The 23,836-nt window shown below is 49.7% G+C and overlaps 1 protein-coding gene across 2 annotated transcripts in view; it reads left to right on the top strand.

The window, feature by feature from the left end:
- GID4 (GID complex subunit 4 homolog) overlaps positions 1-23,836 on the top strand; it is a 230,703-nt gene that overhangs the window by 156,857 nt on the left and 50,010 nt on the right. For both annotated transcript variants that reach the window (XM_069645708.1, XM_069645709.1), the window contains one exon: positions 21,775-21,905. In XM_069645708.1, coding sequence (XP_069501809.1) covers positions 21,775-21,905 — 131 coding nt within the window. The remainder of the gene's footprint in view (positions 1-21,774; positions 21,906-23,836) is intronic.

Below are 23,836 nucleotides of genomic sequence, written 5' to 3'. Positions count from 1 at the left end.
CCTGGGCAATACGGTCCACTAGTTGCAGCAGCCGTCCTCTTCCAGTTAGCCTTCGGTTCTTTTTTTCCAGCGGTCGACTCTGCCTTCCAAGCCAAGAGACTTGCCTTTTAAATATTCATTCCAGCCTAGCTGCCACTCACCCAGCAGGGTGGCTGTCCTTGCCGGACAGTCAGCCAGCCAATTACGCCAGAGTGCATTTGGGTCTCCTAGGAGACTAAGCACAGGGAGTTTCAGGCACCTCCCTAACTTCCTGCCCACCCCAGAGACTCGGGCGCCAGAGGCGGTCTTAAGTCCTGAAGCCCACCAAAGGCATAGAAACAAAGGGACCAAACCTAGTTTGGTGCACAGAGACGAACTCTAGAAGGACCTTTCCAAAAAAGAAATGGGGGGGGGGGGTGAGGAAGACTGGGACCTGTTTAAACAAAGGGGGCTTAGGCGCCATCTTGTAAAACATGGTAGTTTGTTGAAAAACCACTGCCACCAGCCATTTAGAGAGGAAAGGGTAGCAAGGGACTGCTACATGAGTTTCTAGACATGGGAGATACTAGGTAACCCCTCCAGCACTCTATTGTAAAAGTGTGTGCTGGATCTAGGAATTTAAAAAGACTAGTCGGGTCAATTTAACTTTACCTTCTCTGGGAAACAGTTTATCCCAGAGAAGGTGTTTAAACTTTGGGATAGCCTAAAAAGACTTCCCTGTGTCACTGCACTGAGGGTGCTGTGACGCACATGAAAGATTATGCCTATGGAGCTATCTAAAACCCCATAATAAAACGCACATCAAAATACATGAGTGGGGGAAAAAGCCTCACTCTCTCTCCAGGAAAAAATAGTCATCAAAATCCAGCAAAGTTACTGGGGGTCTCTAAGGTGAAGGGAATTAGCACTTTTATGAGAATTCTCCCGAACATATGGTTTCTGGGTGTACTGGTGGATTTGGAAGAGTGGGTGGGTTTGGCTAGTTGAGGCGTGACAGGCATGATTGCGGTGCTTTGTGTTGAGGTTGCAGATCATTAGTATCCTGAGCTCTGCATGCTTGTAAACTCGGCAGCATCGAAGGCTTTGTGTTCTGAGGGGCAACCTTACGCTTATAGTTTGTGTGTGTTGATCAGGGGCTGTGTATGTTTTTGCAATTAAAGGTGCATGTTTGTGATGCTCAGTTTGGGGAAGGTGAAGGTTTTCCAAAATATTTTACTTAAGTGCGAGTCTGGTTTGTGTGGTAAGGTGGAGAGAATTTGGGTTTTCTGTAGTGCTTTTAAATTGTTGGTCTGTTGCGTTATGGTTGAGGTCTTGCTTTAGTGGTAGATTGTTGAGGTTTAGATATTCTGGGAGACGGGGAAGGTGTTCTCTTGTGGTTTTGGCAGTGCATTGATTTGATGTCTTCTAGTCATTAGTTTCCCATGTTCTCGGTGGATGGTTGGTAGTTAGTATGGCATTTCCTTATTTTGTGTCTGAGCATGAAAGTCAAACTATTGAGTATTTTTAGCTGCTTGATTTGTGTAGGTCAAACCTTGTGTTGAGCATTAAAGAGCCCGGCTTTACTTTTTCTGAATTTCAGTTGGTCCTGTGGGGTGCATATTTACCTTGGTAGCGCGTACCAGTGTTTGAGACAGCACCTACTTGTCTTAATCTGCAGAATCTTCTGACTTCAAATTCTCTTTCCTGATTTTGGGTCTCTGGTAAATTGTGGAGGAATTCTGCTCCTTGACCAAGTGCTCTGCGGACAATGCCGAAGGCCTTGATCTGGATCCTATTTTTGGATTGGTAGAGTGCTCTGAGCCTCTGCTGTGTTCCCTCCTGTGGACTGAGTAGTAGTCTAGGTTCTCTGTTTTTGTTCTGTTGAAGTTAGTTTTGTTGGGTAGTCCGGCAGCTAGGTAAATGTTTTTTACATAGATTCATGAAGGAATCCGGGGGTTTACGGCCAGAGCTCTGTGTGCGAAATGAGCGATGGGGAAGAACGTTGGCTAGAGTACACATGATACGAACACTTTTTGGCTATTGAATTGACAGATCCAGCTGAGTCAGTTGTCTCTGGATCAAATGTTATTGGATGCTCGGGGCGCTAGAGAGCCCATGCAAGATGGCCGCGTGCCCGTGAGCTCCCGCACACACACAGATCCGGCGGTTTTCCTTGCTACACCCTAAACGTTGAAAGCAGTGGCATGTACGTCAAACCCTTACTATCTGCAGGGTGAAATTCTTGGAAGATTAGGCACCAGCAAAGCGGAAAACCAGTGAAAGCACGGACAGCCCGAATCGAGACGGCTCCAGGTGGGGGAGGAGGAGCAGCCTTGGGCGCGAACCCCTGGTCCGTCCTCAACCTGCAGCTGGGAGACGCTGCTGCAGCGCTCCAGTCTGCAAGCAGAGGCAGTGAGGGGATCTCGACCAACATCAGGAGGACCTCACAGGCGCAACTGGACAGCTAAACCCTGCAGGCTTTTGTGGAGCAAGCTGGGGGCCCAGCGGAGTACTGAGGACCAGTGTGTCCTGCACACTAGGGGCACACCGGTGGCTGGTGGCAGTCTGCTGTTGGTGTCGAGTCCCCAGTGAACTTGGGGGACACGGACACAGCCAAGAGGGACAGCCGCACTTGCAGACAAGTGCGGAGGAGCCCACCCCTTGAGACCAGTGGCTTGCTGGGTGGGGGGGGCGGGCGCAGACTGTGGTTGGGGACAACCCATGTCGACAGCGTCGAACCAACCCAACATCGGACCGGTGAGACTGCCATGCCTGGGGCGGTGGGACGCAGCTCTCCCTGGAGGCTATGACTAAGCTGCCTATGCTCAAAAGGAGACATGAGGCAACCCTGGGAATGCAGGCGCTTCCAGCGATATACCACAGCCAACAGTGATACAAGTAGGCCCAAGGGGCAAGGAGGAGCATGCATCCCAGGGGCTTGACTCAACAATACTGATGGCGCAGTGTACTGTCGTGTTAAGGCACACTGTGCAGCTGCAGACAGGCACATGAACAAGATAAAGACTGCTGAAGGAGACAAACGGACATCTTTTCCCCACCGACATAGTTCTGCTTTATGATGCTGCCGACGGCTATGGCCGGATTGAGGTGACATGGAGCCCTGGAGGCCTAGAGAGTGAATATAACCAATGTTGCACATACCATTGCCCCGAGAAAGGGCTTACAGGAAGGACCGTGGATGGAGACGTGACCCCCCCCCCCCCCCCCATTCCCCCACCCCCCCCCCCACAGGTGCTTATAAAACGCACATCATTAACTCATCACTGTGAGACCGAAAATCTGTGAGGGGTGGGGGGGGGGGCACAAGTACTACATTGTGAGGAACAGAGACTGCATGAGGAGAAAATTGAGCACATCCTAGTAGTAGCTCAAGACTGCAACAGTTCACATCTGCGTCAAGGACACCCACGGGGATTGGGCATTGGCATAGAGAAAACCACAGGGAATTCTAGATGGCTCCCCCATAAGACAGGGGTTCTACTGATAAACATTCCACTGCTCCAGGACTGCACCGTATAAGGTGAACCCCTGTTTTTGCTAGTCAACCCTCAGAGCGATCATGGAGCCGGAAGTGCAAGGGCCATAAGAGTTTCTGTGGGTGACATTTGCAAAAGAGATGAAAGCAGGGATAGAGCACCAATTGGACACAGCGTATCCACTTCACACAGACCCCAGAACAACAGAAATGTCCAAGTCCGGCAACGGGGCTAAACAGCAGTCCAAACTGCACTTTGATGCACCCTCCCAGGCAAAAACTAACCAATGGAAGATTCCCTGGAGGACCAGAATCGGGCGGTGTCTCAGGACCGGCCAGGAGTGTTTCAAGACATTAAGGAGATGTTCAATCACCTGCAAACCAGCATACTGTCCCAAGATGGGGAAACTGGACACTCGCGTGCAAATTCAATCGCATACTAGGCAGCATGGATCAACGCGGTGAGAGGCTAGATGAGGTAGAAGGAAGTGTGTCCAGGGTGGAGGACGAGTCCACAGCGGTGACCAGTGAGATGGTCATTGAAGGACTTACCGATGAATAGGATGGTCTAGAATCCAGATCACGAAGGAACAACCTTCAAATAATTGGAATCCCGGAATTGGTGGAGCAGAGAAACCTGGAACCCCTCGTGGAGGAGATACTGCGGGAAGCACTAGGGCCGGAGGATTTCTTGGCAGTGTTTATAGTTGAAAGGGCACACCGGATACCCAGTGGAAGGAGATTCAAGGTGCACCACCCTGTCCGATCATAGCCCGCATGCTGAATTGCCGTGACAGATGTTGCCCTCCGCAAAGCTTGAGAAAAGAGGACAGTGACATACAAAGGAGATACCATCAAACTCTTTCCTGATTTTTTTGGACAAAGTGCAAGCCTCTAGGAGAACATACATCGAAGTAAAAAAAAAAAAAAAATTGAGACGGGGCATCCAATACGCCATTTTCCTGGCTAAGCTGCGTATTGAACATGAGGGGCGAGCACTCTTCCTTCAAACGGAGGAGGCCACCGCCTTCCTAGAAATGCTACCAACGAGCCCTTGGCCACGAGGAAACAATGGATGAAATCACGCCAGATGAAGCATAGCCTTTAATAACGCACTTAAATCTGACTGGGCCTAGATTTGTGTGTGCTGGGGTAACCACGCATCCCTATGGGTGGGATGGAGGGCTGGTCTCATAGCTACCCCTCAAGCGGAAGCCCAAGTTTTGTTTATGGTTGGTGCAGGGAGAATCCTGATGAGTTGGGGGTATTCAGCAGAAGAGGGGGTGGGGGGATCTTGGAGAGATGCTCTGAAAAGGGAAAGTGGGGGTGAGTTAGTAGGAGTACGCGGGAAAAGTGCAAGAGAGCAGTGATGTGCCGTTGGCAGCCTCACTGCGGTTAACACCTTTCACTGGGCTTGTTTTTTTTTCCGGTCAGCAGATGTCGTGTGCTGTTGTGCGAGTCTATGTGCGGTTTTTGTTGTTGCAGTGTAGTGAGGTTTGTGGTATAGGGTTGTTTAGAGCTTGAGGGGTGAAATTGTTAGTGGGTTGGTTATTGGCATTGCTGTTTAGAAGTGATGTTAGATTTCCATGTTCTTACTAGATGTGGCACGTGTATTCTGCATTTCTATCTAGATAATTTCTGGCTAATATTCGCAATCCTTTCTATATGTGAGGCCCACCAAATTTAACAGCTGTATCCAAATGTGGCACTGGTCCACCTTCGAAATCTTGTCTGTGTGAAGCAAGCTAGTGTTCACAATTCTATGGGAGTTTGGGTTTGAATGTAATCCGGATGCACTCTAAATGTGGCACTGGCTGACATTCACAATCCAATCTAGTTGTGACGCAGGCTATTGAGTCTCCTATCCAAGAGTGGCACTTGCCAACATTCACTATTCCATCGAAGTGTGGCGTGTGCTATAATTCACAATTCCATCCAAGTTATGTGACACAGGCTAATGTTCATGATTCCATCTAAGTGAGACACATGCTAGCATTCACAGTTCAGAGGTAGGGTAATGTAGAGTGGCAGGTTTCTTTTGGAGTAGAGTAATTGCTCTACTCCCCACTCATCCCACACTTACTTTGGTTGGTGGCTTGCCACTGGCCTTGCCTGGTGTCTCCTGCTGACACTTTCTGGAGCCGCCCTTTGCTTCTGGGCCCTTAGCCAAAGGGGCTGCTCAGTTCATGTCCAGGATAAGGAGGAAATTGGCCAATAGCGACCCGTGGGTTGTTGCGGGAGGCGGGACAAACCGGGGGAAGCAGCTGCATGAGTTGGGAGGCAGCGAGGGTTGCGCAGCCCTAAAATGGTGCTATGCAGGGGCGGCAGAATCACCAGTGCTTACCTGGGCCAGGGTGGAAATGGCCCAGGAAGCAGAATGCCTAGGGTTAGGCCCTTGCTGGCATGCAGCTGGGTATGGCCAATAGCGGCCTGGGGCAGCCGTTTACCCTGGTTTGTCCCACGGCCTCATGAGTTGGGAGGCAGCAGAATCACCAGCGCTTACCTAGGCCACGCTGGAACATGGGTGTGTGTATACATATGTGTAAACATATGTTCAGAGTTACATAGTGTGAACGAAAGGAAGCGGGGGAGATAACTGGTTTAAGGGATTGGCCCCCTAGAGAAACTCATGTTCTAACGAAGAGCAATGGCAATACTTAGTCCGGTTACCTGGAATGTCAGGGGGCTAAAGTCTGTCAAAGTGCCGGAAGGTTCTGCTGTACATTAAGCGGCATCAGGTCGGGATGTCATTGTGTTAAATTTTTTTTTGCAAGAGACCCATTTAGCATCGGAGGTGGAGTCTAATTTGGTAAAAGCTGGGACTGCCATAGATATTTTTCTTTCTATTCCTCGTATGCAAGGGTTGTGGGCACCCTTATTCAAAGCTCTGTTGGGTTTCGCCACATCAATGTTGTCATGGATTGGGAGGGAAGGGCTCTTGTGGTCCAGGGCACCATCCATGGGAAATTATACACGCTAGTTAATTATTGCAGTCCAAACCAGGACATGGTAGACACATTGGATTGGATAGATCAGCAGTTGGGGAAGTTGCCGCTGGGGATGATAAATTTGGTACTTCAATGCCGTCATGAACCATGCATATGATTGAAAGGGGGATGTCCACAGGACAGGGGCAAGAGGGACAAGTAGGATACAAGGCATGGTTGTCACATGGGAGATCGAGGATGTTTGCAGGATCAGAAACAAGAATGAGAGGCAATACACGTGCCACTCAGCACCCCATAACTGCGTCACGGCTGGATTTCTTTCTGGTGTCAGTCACTGCTTGAACAGGTGGAAATTCTCGCCCACACCCTGTCAGACCACAGCGGCGTTGCTGGTCATTGAGCTGTCCGTCCAGGTGAAGGGTAAACTTCCCTGGCGCTTCAAAAGCTAAGGCCTCACAGATAGTGTTTCAGGAAGGTTTGACAATAGCCTTAGATAACTTTATTGACATTAATGTGGGATTAGTGAGATTGGCAGGGACACTTGGGAATGTTTCAAGTGCGTGATTAGAGGGGAATGCATATCCAAGTAAGCGAGAATACTGAGACAAATCAGAAGGTAACTGGCTGATGGAGAGTAGTATAAGAGCAATGCAGATGGCTGCTCCCACCCCAACAAACCAAGAACAAGCGAAGCTTCTGCAACAACTGCAAGATTTCCAGACATTAGCGCTCGGCGCTCAGAGAGGTTATATATCGAGGGGGGCGGGGGGGGAGGCCAGGCGGCGAATATGCCATTATGGGGAGGGACAAGCACCAGGGAGGACATTGGCAAGGGCAATAAAGATTGACATCCTTAGAGGCAGGATCTTGGTGATGGCGGATGAGCAAGGTTGGACTGATTTGAGGACAAAGCAATAGTACAGCAGTTCTTTGGGTTTAATCATCAATCATACTCCTCCCAAACTCGTGTCTCCCAGGCGGAGATAGACACTTATCTAAATCGGGAGGCGCTACATTGGTGCACAATCGGAGGGAACAGTTGAACCGCCCATTGACATGGGCGGCAGTGTTGAACGCCATCAAATCTTTACCCAATGGGAAGTCGCCAGGGCCCAATAGGCCAACGGCGGAATTCTACAAACATTATGCTGACAGGCTTGCCCCCCACCTGCTGGAGATGTTTCGACATAGCCTGGAGGAGGGGCATCTACCAGAATGTTTGAGTGAAGCAATGGTAGTGGAGTTATTAAAGCCGGATAAGCCCTGTAATGACTGTTCCTCCTATCGCCCAATATCGCTTAGCAATATAGACAATAAGATCTTGGCAAAGATCCTAGCATCCTGACTCTCGTCCATGATGCATTTCATGGGGAGGGTGGACCAGGCAGGTTTTATCCCAGGATGCTCTACCTCGTATGGACTCAGGAGAATGTTCGGGTTGATCGCAGAGGTGCAACAAGAGGACTGAATAGTGGCAGCCCTACTCAACGCCACTAAAGCGTTTATTCGGCAGAGTGGCCGTTTGTTCTTCGTACTGCGGCGCATGGGGGAGCAGTATATAGCCATGGTCTCAATATTATACACGCAACCAGTAGCCAAGGTGAGGGTTAATTGTCAGTTAACACCGACTTTATCATTGGAAAGGGGGACACGACAGGGGTGCCCCCTCTCACCATTAAGGTTCGCCCTGGCAATAGAGCAACCCGACTTTGAAACCTATGTGGCACAAGCAGGGTTTCTATGCTATTGGTATGAAATACAAGGGCACAGAAGACATGTTGAGGTTTATCGCGGCACCAGCACTGCTGCGATCAATCATCCTTAAAGCACCGGACAGAACACCATGGGTATCAAACATGGTAGATGTAACCTGCAAAGCCTGGTCCCGCATAGAACACAAGACTGGGGGAGGTTCTCTACTCCACTATACTCCCTGTGATGCATATCACCAGCAAGGTGGAGTTTGTAGCTTTGGTGAAAAGGTTGGGTGTGACGCACATTGGGGAACTCTTCCCGATGGGAAGTTTATAACCTTCGTTCTGGTGCTTGTTAATCTGCTTAGAATCACATGCTGTGCATATGGTCCGACATCCAGTTGTAATCACGGAGTATTGCATCTTCGGGGACGTCGGCATAGGCGTGTCTGAAACACTATCCCTATCGTGATGTGTGTAGTACCCAAAATCCCTCACGCGCCGAGGTCCCTCAGATTGTTTTTTTCCACCCAGATCACTGGTCGCCCTGTAGCGGAGCTCTTCATGAGACATTGTTTATCTTACCGAATTGTCGGTTTATCCCCGCTAAGTCACTTCGCCCATCAAGAACATCATCGACAAAGGCTACGGGGGAATCGTCTACGGCTGTGGGTTCCGACGCCTAAGATTCGGAGTTCGAACTTCCACGTGGTCGGGCCTTCCGGCCTACCTACACAGTAGGGAGAGTGGGCTCGGGGTTTGCCATACTGTTATGTCTTTCCTTTTTTCCATTGCTTTCCCTTTTGGTCTGGTCACCCTTCCCTTCTGCTATTGAAAGGACTCCATTTAAGTTCTGCCGTGTGTGCAGGGTTAAATGTCCGTGGAAAGACGAGCACACCTTGTGTAACGCTCGTCTCCCCCTAGAGCACGATGAAAGGCGGTGTTCGGCGTGTAAACTCCTTAAACCTAAGACCCTTAGGGAGCGTCGGTTAAAGCGGTGGGCCGCGTATGCCATGGTACGCGTGGAGCCTCCTTCCCCTGCTGCGACACCAGCCGAAAGTGGCGGGGGCACGTCGGATGACCAAACGTCCAATGCGGACATTATAGACCTTGTGGCGGACACTTCTAGGGCCGCCACGCCCGTTCCCGACCCTTCCAGACTCGACTCCGGTCTTGCTACAGGGAACACACCCAGCGACAGGGGCGTACAATCGCACCGCACCAAGCGCACAACCCAAACGCCGTCCTCGACGACATCGTCAAAGAAGGAGAAAGCGCTAACGGGCCCGCCGGAAATTTCGCCGGTGCCCACGGATCGGTCAGGTCCGAAGCCTTCCCTGCATCCGCAGCAGCGCATGACGACTGGGCATAACAAACATAACAAGGGCACTACTCCCCAAATTACACGTGCCGAAGTTTCAGAACAAGAAACTTCAACGGATTCCAAGAGTTCCAAGGCCCGTACAGGCCCGAAAACTAAGAGTAGGCCTCTACCCGAGAAGCCATCCGCTGGCCCTTCTGGAGCAGCGGAAAACATTTCCACTGCCGACACATCAGAGGCGTTGTCTCCCGAAGATTCGGTGACTATCCGTAAGAGCATCAGTAGGATTGCTACGGCGGTGGGCCTAGTTCTGGTTCCGCCCACAGTTATGGGCCAATCCGCCAAAAAGTTTTCCACATATTTGGAAGACGATCCCAAAGACTCTTAAGAAGAAAGCCAGGTACCCCTCTCAAGCACCCTGAGGAGATCCCCTCAATGCCTTAGGGCGGAGAACACGGTTCCTACTCAGCTAGGTCCATTTGGGTCATCCAAGTGGACCACAGAGCAATTCGAGGGGTGTATGGATCGGCTGGAGAAGTTTTTCAGGGCTTCTGATCAACCTCTGCCGAAAAAAGCTTGGGTAGACCCTAACCCTCAAACACAAGATGTCCAACACCAAGTTGAATATCAAGAAGATGTCCAGATGGACACGTATAGAGACATATATACAGAAGAGAACTATGGGGAAGATCAAGGAGCAACGGACAACTGGAGGACACCCAGCAGGACGATCACAACTCTATCGTTTGCCTCGACTCTCCCCCATCCAACCCGATTCGACAAGCTTCCCCGGTGGATGATCAAATGGCTTTCAACAATATGTTGAAAAAAGCAGCGGAATTCTTTAAAATTGCCACGCTTGAAGCCTTGCCCGAACAAGATTTTGCAGAGGACATTATTAATGAAAAGCCTCCGGCAAGCCAGTCTATCCCTCTCTTGAGCTCTGTAAAGAGACGGCTGGCCCCTTCCTTACTCACACCTGCTCAGACTAGGGCTGTGAACCCCAGGGTCGAAAAACCTTTCCGACCCTCCCACTCCGACCCGCTTTATATCAAAGGACACACAATCCCAGACTCGCTGGTGGTAACCAACACTCGCAAGAGAGCAGGGGTTCCCCTTGCCACGGGAGTCACCCCCGGACAAGGATTCCAAAAGGTTGTTTGCCTTAGGCAAACGGGTTACATCGGCAGCAGCCTATACCGTCCGGATTGCCAATAACACTTTACTAGCAAGCTACGTCGACGCCCAATGGAACCTACTCCAGGAAGGCCTTCAAGAGGTTCCGGAACCAACCGGAGCCAAGCGTCTCGCCATTGTCTCGGAGGGCAAACCTACCAATCAGAATGTGGTAAGGAATACCCTGGACACCGCAGAGAGACAGCAGGAAGGTCTCTCGCACAGGGTACTCTCCTAAAGAGGCACACGTGGCTGCGCACGTCGGGCTTCAGGCCTGAGACCCAGGCATCCATTATCAACAAACCCATAGAAGAGGCCAACCTCTTCGGGAAGGCGGTAGACAATGCATTGGAGACAGCGAAGGAGCACAAGACTATTAAGTCTCTGCACCAAATTTCCCAGAAACCCTATTCACAGAGGGGCAGTAATTCTCTGCGGTCCTTTCGAGGACAAGCCCGTGCCGCTCAAAACAATTTCGGCACAGGCAACTTCAACTCCAGTCAAACGGCTGCAAGCCCCACTTACTACCCCCAGAGGAGTCAGAAGCTTGGAAAGAATAGAAGCAGAGGCTCCAATTCTAGAGGAGCATCAACTTCGGGTCAGAAATGACCACCATGTCCAGGTCCCCTCCCATGTTTCCCCGGTCGGGGGGCGATTAACATCTTTCCTCAAGGCATGGGAGGGGAAAACTTCAGACCGGTGGGTCTTAAAGACGGTCGACCTCGGTTACTGCGTGGAATTCGCCCGACCTCCACAGTTCAGACCGCCGAAACATCAACGCCTTTCACCGGAACATCTGCAGATCCTGATCGAAGAGGTGGAAGCGCTGCTGGGAAAGGACGCCATAGAAGCTGTCCCCATTCTTCGGGTAAACTAGGGTATCTATTCAGTGTACTTCCTTGTACCTAAAAAAGATCTCACCATGCGTCCTGTTCTAGACCTGCGCCCAGCGAACAAGTTCATAAAGCCCCAGAAGTTTCGCATGGTAACACTGCAAGAGGTGATCCCATTGCTAAAACGGGGGGACTTCATGACAACATTGGATATGAAAGATGCATACTTTCATATTTCAATGCTGCCAGCGCACAGAAAATTCCTAAGGTTCTTGATTCAGCACAAACACTACCAGTTCAAGGTACTTCCCTTCGGCATAGCCTTGGCGCCAAGGGTGTTTACCAAGGTCCTGTCAGTGCAGTGGCAGCGGCACACCTGCGCAGACTTTCAGTTCCAGTTTACCCATACCTCAACGATTGGCTCATCACAGGGGACTCATTCGACGTTTGTTTTTCGAACTCCCAAAAAACAGTAGACCTACTGTTCATCCTGGAATTTTCTATCCACAAAAATAAATCCAGCTTAGTCCCCAGCCCAGTAAAACAGTTCCTGAGGGCTCTAATTCGTCCGGAAGACTGTCTAGTCTTCCCTTCCAGCGAGAGGGTTCAGAACATGCTCTCTCAGGTTCCTCAGTATGTAGCCAGTCGAGGTACGCAAAGCTATGCGTTTGCTAGGGATGAAGGTGTCATGCATATACTTGGCTCCCCATGCGCGGCTGCGCACGTGTCCCATGCAAGAGTGGCCAGCGGACAATGGGAAGATCTGTTGTCTCGCCAGCCCTCGTTCTCTCTCTGCAGTGGTGGTCGAGGGAGAACCTCTTGAAGGGGAAAACCTTCACCACCCCTGCAGTGGAAGCCACTCTCACGACAGACGCATCTCTCACGGGGGTGGGGGGCTCACCTGCTTCAACAGACAGCGCAGAGAGTGTGGTCCCCTCAGGTAGCGTCCAACCATATAAACCTACTGGAGCTACTAAGTGTTCAAAGCATTGAAAGCCTTTCAGGAGCAACTGCAAGGGAAGACCGTGCTGGTCCTAACCGACAGCACAACAGCAATGTATTACCTGAACAGGGGGGCACTCACACTCCAGGGCTATCCAAGCTGTCCCAAAACATCTGGATATGGGCTCTCAAACACAAGATGTTCCTGATATCCCAACATGTTCTTTGAACTCAAACTTCTGGCAGACGTACTCAGCAGAGATTTTCCTCTGCCAGAAGAGTATGAATGGCGATTGCACAAAGACATTGTATCCGTCTTCGCAGAAAGGGGGTTTCCAGAGATCGACCTGTTCGCTACTCAGGAGAACGCCCAGTGCCAAGATTACGCCTCCAGGTACCCCCAGAACTGATCCAAGGGGAACGGTCTCTGGATAACTTGGTCGGGGAAATTTGTCTACGATTCTCCCCCCCCTCCCCCCCCCCCGCCCCCCACCCGACTCCCCTTCTGAACAGTACACAAGATGCACCAGGAACCAGTCACCATGATTCTGGTGGCTCCCATGTGGGCCCGCCAACCTTGGTTCGCTCACCTGATGGAAATGTCCCTCTCCCCACCAGTCAAGCTGCCCTGCCCATACAACATGTCTCAGGACAGGGGGGAGACTCTGCACCCATGCCCACAAACTCTGAACTTAGCCGCCTGGCTCCTGAGGTCATAGTTTGGACATCTGCAACTCCCTCAAAGATGCATGGACATACTGAGGGAGGCAAGAAAGCCTAACACACGTTATTGCTATGCCAGCAAATGGAAACGTTTTGTCATCTTGTGCAGTTCCAAAGGCGTCAATCCCACTGATTGCTCGCCTTCACACATTGTGTTATATCTAACCCATCTGTTGGACTCTGGGTTAGTCTTCAATTCCTTAAAGGTTCACCTAACGGCGTTTTCCGCCTACACCACGTCACAGCAGAAGGTGTCGTGGTGGAAAATACCTGTTTAAAGCCTTTATGGAAGGGGTTAAAAGAATTTATCCCCCCTATCACTCACCCAGCCCCTGGGTGGGATCTAAATGTGGTTTTAACTAGGCTCATGGGACCCCCTTTTGAGCCTATGCATAAAGCTAGTCTGAAAGACCTGACTTGAAAGACCGCCTTTCTAGTAGCTATCCCTTCTATAAGAAGGGTTAGCGAACTACAGGCCCTCTCGGTTTTGGACCCCTTTGTTACAGTCCACAAAGATAAGGTAGTTCTGCGCACACATCCCAGATTTGCGCCGAAATTTATTTGGAAGTTCCATGTGAACCAGTCAATCGAACTACCCACGTTCTTCCAGAGACCTACTAACATGGCCGAAAGAAGCCTTCACACACTAGATGTGCGCAGGGCAGTCATGTTCTACATGGATAGATCTAAACCACTGAGGAAAACAAAAAAATTATTTGTTTCGAAGGCATTGTGTCCTCCGACGTATTCCTTATCTTAGATAGCTCCTTCCAGCTCTGCTGGCCCCGGAAGATTTTTCTCTAGAGGGCGCTGCGCGTCGACGTCTGCCGAGTCGATGTCCCTCGACAGCCGCCGTATCGACGTTGATGTCATCCTGCCTGTAAAGGCCGCGCGCATCGTCCGTTGCTCAGTTCCGTTTTTCCGTGCTTACTCAGTGCCTCAGAATACCGTTGCTCAGTTTCGTAGACAATTTATCGTATTTACCTCGAGATATTCGATCCGTACTCTATGGCTTCCTCGTCGGAACCGACGACCCCTCTGTCCGGCTTCAAAAAATGCAGAGATTGTGGGAAAAAGATGTCGCTGACTGACCCTCACAGAGTTTGTCTGTGGTGTTTAGGAGCTGAACACCATTGTTCGGAGTGCGAGGACTGTATGTCCATGACAGCTAAGGCCCTGAAGGAGCGTAGGGGGAAGCTGGAGAAAGGTAAGACTTCAAAAGCTTCTTCTTCCTCGACGAAGTCGAGACATTCGTCTCCTCGTCACCATTCGCGCTCCAGGTCTCGGAGTGGGTCCCATCACTCCTCGATCAAAGCACTCGAAGAGGAGACGTCAAAGATCCCCTTCTCCGTCCTCCTCTTCCTCTGTTTCTCCGAAGAGAATCCCTTGCCCCACGAAACATAGTTCCCGGGCTGAATGGGAGGAATTCCGCAAAAATATGATGAGCGTCTTCGAGAAAGCGGCCTCGACCCCCTCGAAGACTGCCGAGAGCGATGCTCTGGTCGAAAGACCCGAAGGTCAAAAACGCCGCGAGTCGCAGTACCCGGCAAAGGAAGCTTCTCGAGCGCGTCACGAACCCTCGAGTAAAGCTATGACCTCAGCCTTCTTCGAAGGTTCCATCGTCGAAGGTTCCGTCGACGCCGAGGTCGGTGTCTTCGCCGTTGTCGAAGGGACCTTCGACACACGGGTCTGTTGACTCAACACCATCTTCGACACCGGCGTCGACGCCAAGGAAAGTCACGGTTACGACGCACCCAGTGGCTATCCCCAAGTCCTTGATGACGATGGCGTCGAGATTGTCGACTTCCTCGAGCAGAATCCCAATTCTATCGAGGACCTTGAGGCCTCCGCCTTTGTTTTCGACGCCACTCCCGAAGCCTTCGGCGTCGACGACATTGACGTTTTCGAGGCCGATTATGACAAGTTTGGCACCCTCTGCCTTGGAGATGGGTTTTACACCCTTTGTGAGTTCAGAACAATTGAGAACTGTGTCCTCAATTATGGAAGAGGGAGAACTATCTGAACAGGAAGACACATTTGAGTTGCAGGGACCTGCAACCCCAGTTAGAGAGGAGTTATCCTCAGAAGAACGCAGGTTAAAGGATCTTCATGATTCCCTACATGAGGCAAGTGGGTTAGACACTTCCCCTGAGGTGGAGTTTGCTAGGCCAGACCCGGGGGAGCATGCTGAAACCCCCTATAGAGCCTTAATGGCCAGGATCACAGAATTTATGGGGTGGTCAACACCTTCACAGGCTTTCCAACAAGATGACCTCACGGATATTCTTGACAAAGGTCCACAGGAGGATCCTGTAGTGCCCTTTCATAAAGCTCTTCAGAGGACGATTATGACGAACTGGGAAACCCCAGATGTCGTCCCGGCAGTAAATAAAAAACTGTCTACAAAATACAGGGCATCTTCTGCAGACCCGGAGTTTTTGTCAAAACACCCATCCCCAGAAAGTCTGGTGGTACAGGCAGCATCTTCTACTGACGTCAAGACTGCTTACCCTACCGTCCCACAGGACAGGGACGATACGAAATAGTATGCTATGGCAAAGTTTTTTCGGCATGTAGCATGGCGTCAAAATCTGTTAATGCTACTCGCACCCTTGCTAGATTCAGCCATACACTTTGAGAGTGTGCTTCTACAGTGGCTGACTGCATCCCGGAGGGAGAAGAAAGGGAGGCGTTCCTAAATATCATACAGGATGGTAAAGACGCTATGTGCGAATCCCTCCAGACGGGCATTGATTCGGCTGACAGTATCAGCAGAGCAATGGCGGCAAGTACAACAACCAGGAGATTCGCTTGGTTGAGAAAGTCTGGTTTTGCCCCAGATGTGCAAGCCAGACTCTTCAACATGCCATTCGATGGCTCTTTGTTTCGGAAAAAGGCGGATGACAGTTTAGAAAAACTGCAAACATCAAAAGCAGCAGCAAAATCCCGAGGCGCTGCAATCCGTCAGACACCTTTTTGTCCCACAGGAACCTCTGCGAGGAGCAAGTCCTTTCGCTTCTACTCCGCATTCGGAAGAGGTAGAGGACGACCGGCTCAAAGGGGACAAAGAAGAACTACCCGAGGTGGACGGGGTAGATATTCAAAAGCTGCAGCAACAGCAGGTGCCTCTTTACCATCGGCATCTGCATCAGCCGCCCCAAAACCACTCTGAGGACTTCCCTCACAGGACACCTGTAGGAGGCAGGTTAACTCATCTGGCGGAATGGCAGGCTATCACGTCAGATGCTTGGGCATTGGAAACAGTTGCCCAAGGTTACTGCCTGCCTCTCCTACGCATACCTCAGTCATCCACCGGGGATCAGCTCTCAGAAAGCTCCAGATCCGCTCCTCTTGCAGGAAATTTTGGACCTGCTAGAGAAAGGTGCCATAGAACCGGTACCTGTAGCGGAGAGGAACAAAGGCTGGTACTCCCATTACTTTCTCATTCCAAAGAAAGACGGAGGACTGAGACCCATCTTGGACTTGCGAGAATTGAACAAATTCCTCAGGAAAGACAAATTCAAGATGGTAACTCAGATCCTTCAGGCCCTTCAGTTCCAGGACTGGTTGGTATCTCTGGACCTTCAGGACGCTTATTTCCTTGTGCCTATCCATCGCAAACACAGGAAATACCTGAGGTTCGCAATTGGCAACTCTCATTATCAATTTTGAGTGCTGCCATTTGGGCTGACCTCCGCCCCCAGGGTCTTCACCAAGTTAATGTCGGTAGTGGCGGCAAGTCTAAGGAGGGAAGGGATTCACGTCTACCCCTACCTGGACGATTGGTTGATCAGGGATGTATCTTCGGAACAAGCTCAGATCCAGCTAAATCACATTTGCCACTCCCTTCACAGACTGGGCCTCTCCCTCAATTTAAAGAAGTCACAAATGATACCATTGCAGAGACTCCAGTTCATCTGAGCGATCCTGGACACTTCCCTGGGAAAAGCCTCGCCACCAGAGGTGAGGGCTCAAGATATTCTACAGATGGTTACCAAGTTCCAAAATGCCCAACGTCTCCCAGCCTTCGACTTTTTGAGGTTGCTAGGCCTCATGGCATCCTGCATTTTCCTAGTGCCAGAGGCTCGCCTGAGAATGAGATCCCTCCAGTGGGCACTGAGGACTCAGTGGTCACAATTCTCAGGAAGATTGACAGATCTTCTTCGGGTTCCCGACAGGGTGGCTCGAGACCTTCAGTGGTGGGCCTGTCAGGAGAACTTTCTGAAAGGAGAACAGTTTTGGCAACCCTGGCCGGAGAGAACAGCAGTCACGGATGCCTCAATCACGGGGTGGGGAGCCCACGCCAACGACTTGACCATCAGTGGTCGTTGGTCTCCATCGGAGTCCAGACTACATATCAACCAGTTAGAGCTGATGGCCATCAGACTTGCGCTGAAGGCGTTCCTGCCAGCTGTACAAGGGAAGAATGTCCTGATAATGACGGACAACACAGTGGCCATGCATTACCTCAACAAGAGGAGGCATAGGATCACTACCCCTGTGCAGAGAGGCGATGCAGCTCTGGTTTTGGGCAATCCAAGAAGGAATCTCTCTATCGGCAGTTCACCTAGCCGGAGAGAAGAACTTGACAGCGGACGCTCTGAGCAGGCAGAGCACAGTCTCCCACGAGTGGGAACTAGCTCAGGAAGTCCTTCAAGAGATCTTCGCCCTTTGGGGAACCCCTCAGGTGGATCTGTTCGCCACCAGTGTCAACAGGAAGTGCGATCTGTTCTGCTCAAGGGAATTTCCCCCGAGAGGAGCTCTGGGAGACGCGTTCATAGTGGACTGGGAATTTCCGCTTCTGTACGCGTTCCCACCGGTCCCCGTCATTCCTCAAATGATCAGGAGGTTGAGAAGATTCCGGAAAACCATGATCCTAATTGCCCCGGATTGGGCCAGGAGAACGTGGTACCCGGACCTTCTAGACTTGTCCATCTGCCCTCCAATTCGACTTCCACTCAGAGAGAACCTACTCTCACAGAAGGGAGGTCAGGTTCTCCATCCAGACATCAAAACCCTCAACCTTCACGCTTGGCTTCTGAAAGGCTGAGGTACAAGGATTGGGACCTCCCTGATGATGTTATGGAGGTGTTGCTTTCGGCAAGGAGGCCAGCAACAAAGTCTTTATTCCGCTGCCGTTGGAACAGATTTTGCAGCTGGTGTAGAGAAAAGAATATCGACCCCTTTTCATGTGGTACACCAATGGTTTTGTCCTTCCTACTCTTTGGCGCATTCAGGCCTTCAAGTTTGCACCATTAAGGGCTATCTCGCAGCGCTATCCATCTTTAAGCGCACTGCGGAAGAACCATCCTATTTCAAGTTACCCTTGGTAATACAGTTTCTAAAGGGGTTAACCAACGTTTATCCCCCAAGACCATTCCAGGTTCCCCTATGGGATTTAAACTTAGTCCTAACTTTCCTGATGGGCACACCTTTCGAACCACTCATTCTTGTTCGTTAAGATTTCTTACCCTTAAAACTATTTTATTAATAGCACTTACATCTGCTAGAAGGGTGAGCGAGTTACAAGCTCTTTCTTGTACACCCCCTCATACAATCTTTCACAAAGACAAAGTTGTCCTGCAATTGAAGCCTAATTTCCTCCCAAAGGTGGTTTCTGAATTCCATATCACTCAGATTACCCTGCCATCTTTCTATCCTCCTCCTCATCCGGGGAAAGAGGAAGAGAGGTTACACAGGCTGGACCCTAGAAGGGCTTTAAGTTTTTACATCAGTAGACTGGCCAGGATAAGACAAGCAGACCAGCTGTTTGTAGGCTACGCAGGTCACAAGCTGGGATTACCGATAACTAAGCAGACCATTTCCAGATGGATCATTCTAGCCATTTTGGAATGTTATAAACTGGCAGGAAAAGAGCCCCCTCGAAACCTTAGGGCTCATTCGACCAGAGGTATTGCAGCTTCATCGGCCCTCAAAAGAGGAGTGCCGGTTAAAGACCTTTGTGCGGCCGCCACATGGTCTTCCGTCCATACCTTTACACGATTTTACAACTTGGATTCCTCCTCCAGTCAAGAGACTAGGTTTGGAAAGGCAGTATTGCACTCTATTCATCAATAGAATGCAGCATGAAGTCAGTACTCCCACCTCCAATAATAGAATACTGCTATGGGAGCCGATCTAAGATAAGGAATACGTCGGAGGACACAATCCCTTCGAAAAACAAGTTACTTCTTACTTGTAACGTTCTTTCGATGGGATGTTCCTCCAAAGTATTCCTTATCGACCCTCCCATCCATCCCCCGCAGTTCTAATTCCCTTGTTGCAGCTTACGCTCCTTCAGGGTGATTAGTCTAGTCCAGACAGAAATACTGTGGGCTACAAAACGGAACTGAGCAACGGACGCTGCACGCGGCCTTTATAGGCTGGATGACGTCGATACGGCGGCTGTCGAGGGACATCGACTCAGCGGACGTTGACACGCAGCGCCCTCTAGAGAAAAAATTTCCGAGGCCAGCAGAGCTGGCAGAGCTGGAAGGAGATATCTAAGATAAGGAATACGTCGGAGGAACATCCCATCGAAAGAACTTTACAAGGTAAGAAGTAACTTGTTCTTCAGTGGCAGCTGGTAGAGAAGGGGACCCTGTCTCTCAGCAATATCAAGGTGGATTGTCAAATGCATCACACTGTGCTACACTCTTGCAAAGAGAGAACTGCCCTTCAAGCCTAGAACACATTCTACTTGAGGCACTGGGGCATCCATAGCATTCATTGCAAATGTTCCCCTAGAGTCCACTTGCAAAGCGGCAACCTGGAGTTCTGTACACCTTTACAATACACTATTGCCTAGACACTCATTCTAGGTCTGATTCTCAGGTGGGACAAGCAGTACTAAGACATTTTTTTTCTACTGTTCCTTCTCACAACCCACCTCCAACTCCGGGTACTGCTCGCTAGTCTATGCACAGCATGTGATTCTAAGAAGATTAACCAGCATCAGAAGACATGCATTACTTTCCGTAAAAGCATTTCTGATGATTGTATCTGCTTAGATTCACATGCGCCCTCGCTGCCTCCCCGCTCGGGGTGGAAGGAACATAGACTTCTTACTACTTTCTCTCTTCATGTACTCACTCACTATAGCCTTGGGCTCCCTCATGGCAGAAAAAATACAATCGGAGGGACCTCGGCGCGTGAGGGATTTTGGGTACTACACACGTCACGATAGGGATAGTGTTTCAGACACGCCTATGCCGACGTCCCCTTTTAATCCCCCAAAAGACAAGATGCAATACTCCGTGGTTACCACTGGATGTCGGACCATATGCACCGCATGTGAATCTAAGCAGATACAATCATCAGAAATGCTTTTACTGTAAGTAATCCATGTCATATGTTGAGGGAGAAGGGGAATCATCAGCTTTGAACATATTCCTCCTGTATTACAGATTGAAGGTAACCTTGCACCAATTGTTTACAACCTTTCCTGAGCAACCACAGATTTCCTGCACAATTGACAGACTGCTTTGGGGAGGTCTGCGCAGTAGGGTTATATCGGGCCACTACGCTATGTGCACAAACTGAGGCGGTGAGGATATCGCCACAGAGGAAATGGGAGGGAGACCCTGGGACTGGAAATCTCAGAAGAAATGACTAGAAAGAGGGTTATCGATGCTAGTTTTAAACTGATTAATTTCAAGTATTTACACCAATTGTACACTGGCCAAGCTGAAGGAATATTTCCCGGACACTTCAGGCAGATGCGCCAGATGCTATAGTATGCTGGCAGACTTCCTCCACGTTGCTTGAGGCTGCTCAGCCATACTATTTTGGGGACAGGTATTTGTGGCGGTCAGTGGTATCGCGGGTCAGGAGATAGACCCAGACCCGCTGTTGGCTCTGTTGGTTATACTAAAAGGGTACCCGAACATACTCTGAAGCTTTTGTGGGCTGCTCCTAATGATGGCCAAGAGACGAGTAGCGATGTTGTGGGGGGACGCAGGGAGGGGGACAGAGCCCACAGATCTCTCAATGGAAGGCGGATGGCCTATATTGTAATGATAAAGTGGCTGGGGGGGGGGGGCAATGACTCGTAACAGGTGTGGTGACTGGGACGCTTAAAAGCACTTCTTGATCGGACATTCTGGTGCTTTAGCTTAAACCATGAAACGACGAGATGTGCGGGGGACATGATGATCTGCATAGACAAACTAATATGATGCACAATCCGTATCCTTCATCAAAAAGACGGAACTACATGCAACACTGTCTGATGTGAACATAGTCCAGGACATGATGGACAATATCAATTCTCTGAAATGTGGGGTAGTACCGGGGGAGGGGAGGAGGGATGGAGGGATGTTGGTATTGTTGGCACACGGTGCCGGTTATGTTCTAAATGCCAATAAAAAAAGTTTTTAAAAAAATTGGATGCTCTTCTAGTGCACTAGTAGACAAATATCCACTCCAATCTTTTGGAACATGTCCTTATTGTCAGTAAAAGCAATAAAAAAAGTTATGATTTCAAAGGTTTTGCTGTTGCACCTGGATTCCTAGCTGGACAAGTACAACATTTGGCTTATTGCAGTTGTCAAATGTAAACCTTTGGTGTGTTAGTCTGAATGGCATAATTGAAGCGCAATCTTGTGTTACCGGCTTATAAATTGTGTATATTTCAGTTTTTACTAGATTGTGGTTTTGATAGTTTTTCTTTTTAATTACTTAGGAGCAATTCTTGGTCCCAGATCACACAATCAAAGACATCAGTGGAGCATCTTTTGCTGGTTTCTACTACATTTGCTTCCAGAAATCGGCAGCGTCTATAGAAGGCTACTATTACCACAGGAGCTCGGAATGGTATGTATTTGGCTGCATTCTTTGTTATTGCTTTTATGACTTGAATAGCGCCCAGTGCCACACAGCACCACAGCCCTTTTGTAACTCTAACATTTGCATGTTGCCCCAATCCCACCACCTCCCAAACTTGCAGTCTGCAGCGCATCTCTCCCATACCAGACATAGCATCATTAGAGTGCTAGTCCAAAGGGCCTCTTGTATACAGATGTCGGTGATCACCTTCCACATCAACCATCCTACAGTCTGCCGCTCCAGCACTCCCATTCCTCAGTTTGTTGTACTTAACCACATTTACTCTCGGATTCCCCAATCTTGGACACATTTCTGCAGGCAGCCTCTGGACTCTTAAACCTGGCCATAACTATTTAACAAACTTAACTCTGCTCCTCGTCCTTGAGTTTGGCCATGTCGTCCCCATCCAAGTCTGTACTATATCCTTCCTCATTGCAACCAGTGCTTGAGCCAAGAGAATCTCAATACCTGGGGTGCTGCAGTTTCGAGATCAACCCCAGCACAAACTTGTTTGAGCAAAGCGTGAGGCCAATACTCAGAACAAAAGAAAATCCCTACAGAAAGTTTGTATCCACCTGAACCCTGCCCTAACACAGCAGGTTCAGCAGTGCCACCCTTCCTTTCAACCCTTAAATGTGTAACGGCATGTACAAAACCTTTGGTTGGCATGAATGCTGCCTGCATTAGTCACCTGTAGAGCAGATCATACAGCAACCCAAACCTTACTTCAAGCTCCAACCATCCCATCCTCTTTAAACCCTTGTAATACTGGTCTCCTTCACCCATTTCACCAGTGGTTGCATTGCCAAGGAGGGGGGCACGAAGGATGGTGCAACTGGCAGCCCTGCCTAGTATCCAGATGAATTGATTAATCCTAAGGCTGACCCTTGCTTTCAGTTCATTTAAAGAGCAGTTTGGTTCTTCTCAAATTCCTTCTCATCCCCATTTGTCTTGAGTCTAAACCTGCAACCCTATTTCAGTGAGTTGAAGGAGTGTATTGAGAAATTAATACATTTAGAAACTTCAGTTGTGCTCTTTGTCCAATAGGTGTTCTGAAATTTTTATCTCCACCTTCCTGTCCCCCACGCCTCAACACATCTGGCCTGCTCTCTGGGAGCACCCCTCCCGCTTTCTCTCTTCCCCACCCCCCAAACTCCCCACCGCTCATCCTCAGTTTTATATTATGCAGGGGAGACCTGTTGGGAGAAGTCCTACTGGCAGTAAGACTTTAGTAAGCTGTTCCAGCGGTTTGTAAATACGCCCCCCCCTCCCCGCGCTCCCCCAAACTTAGTATTCGTCTGTAATAGCTCAGGACCTTGGTAGAGTGGCAGAGCAGTCAGGCTCATCTTAAGAGGAAGATGTGAACTGTAGGTAAGTACACTGAATCTTAGCTAGGCAGGCACAACAAAGAAGCACTTCAACATATAGTTATATAAAATATATTATATTTACACCAGAATCACCTTAAATACTTCAGACGTTTATACTAGAACACTTAGGATTACTTGATGATGATAATACACTTCAAAGGGCACTTTCACTTTGTGTGTGTTCATGGTTACATGTGTAGCACTGTTAGAAAGGAAAAAGACTAGGAGACCACCAGGGGGGCTCGGACGTAATGGCTGCTTGAGCAGTCATCTCCCTCTCCAGGCACCAAGATACAAATCCTATGGCATTTTATATATATGTGCTGAACCCTGATATTTCAAAGTACATTGTGGTTCAATGCAGGACGAAAACGTGCCCTAATTCGTAGTGAGCTCGACCTGGAATGCTGCAGGAGCCCTCAAGTGGGAAGCAAACAACGTGGTGGACAGAGCTCGAATGTCGTAGAAGCTCCCGATTTGCCGAAGCCCTTTGGAAGAACAAGGCCCTCCACTGTGACAGCAAGCTAAGAGCTTCCAGCCTGCCGGCAT

This window comes from Ambystoma mexicanum, chromosome 2p (assembly GCF_040938575.1).
Source record: "Ambystoma mexicanum isolate Mex_15411 chromosome 2p, UKY_AmexF1_1, whole genome shotgun sequence".
NCBI classification, from domain to species: Eukaryota; Metazoa; Chordata; class Amphibia; order Caudata; family Ambystomatidae; genus Ambystoma; species Ambystoma mexicanum.
This window is presented reverse-complemented; position numbering and strand designations above follow the sequence as displayed.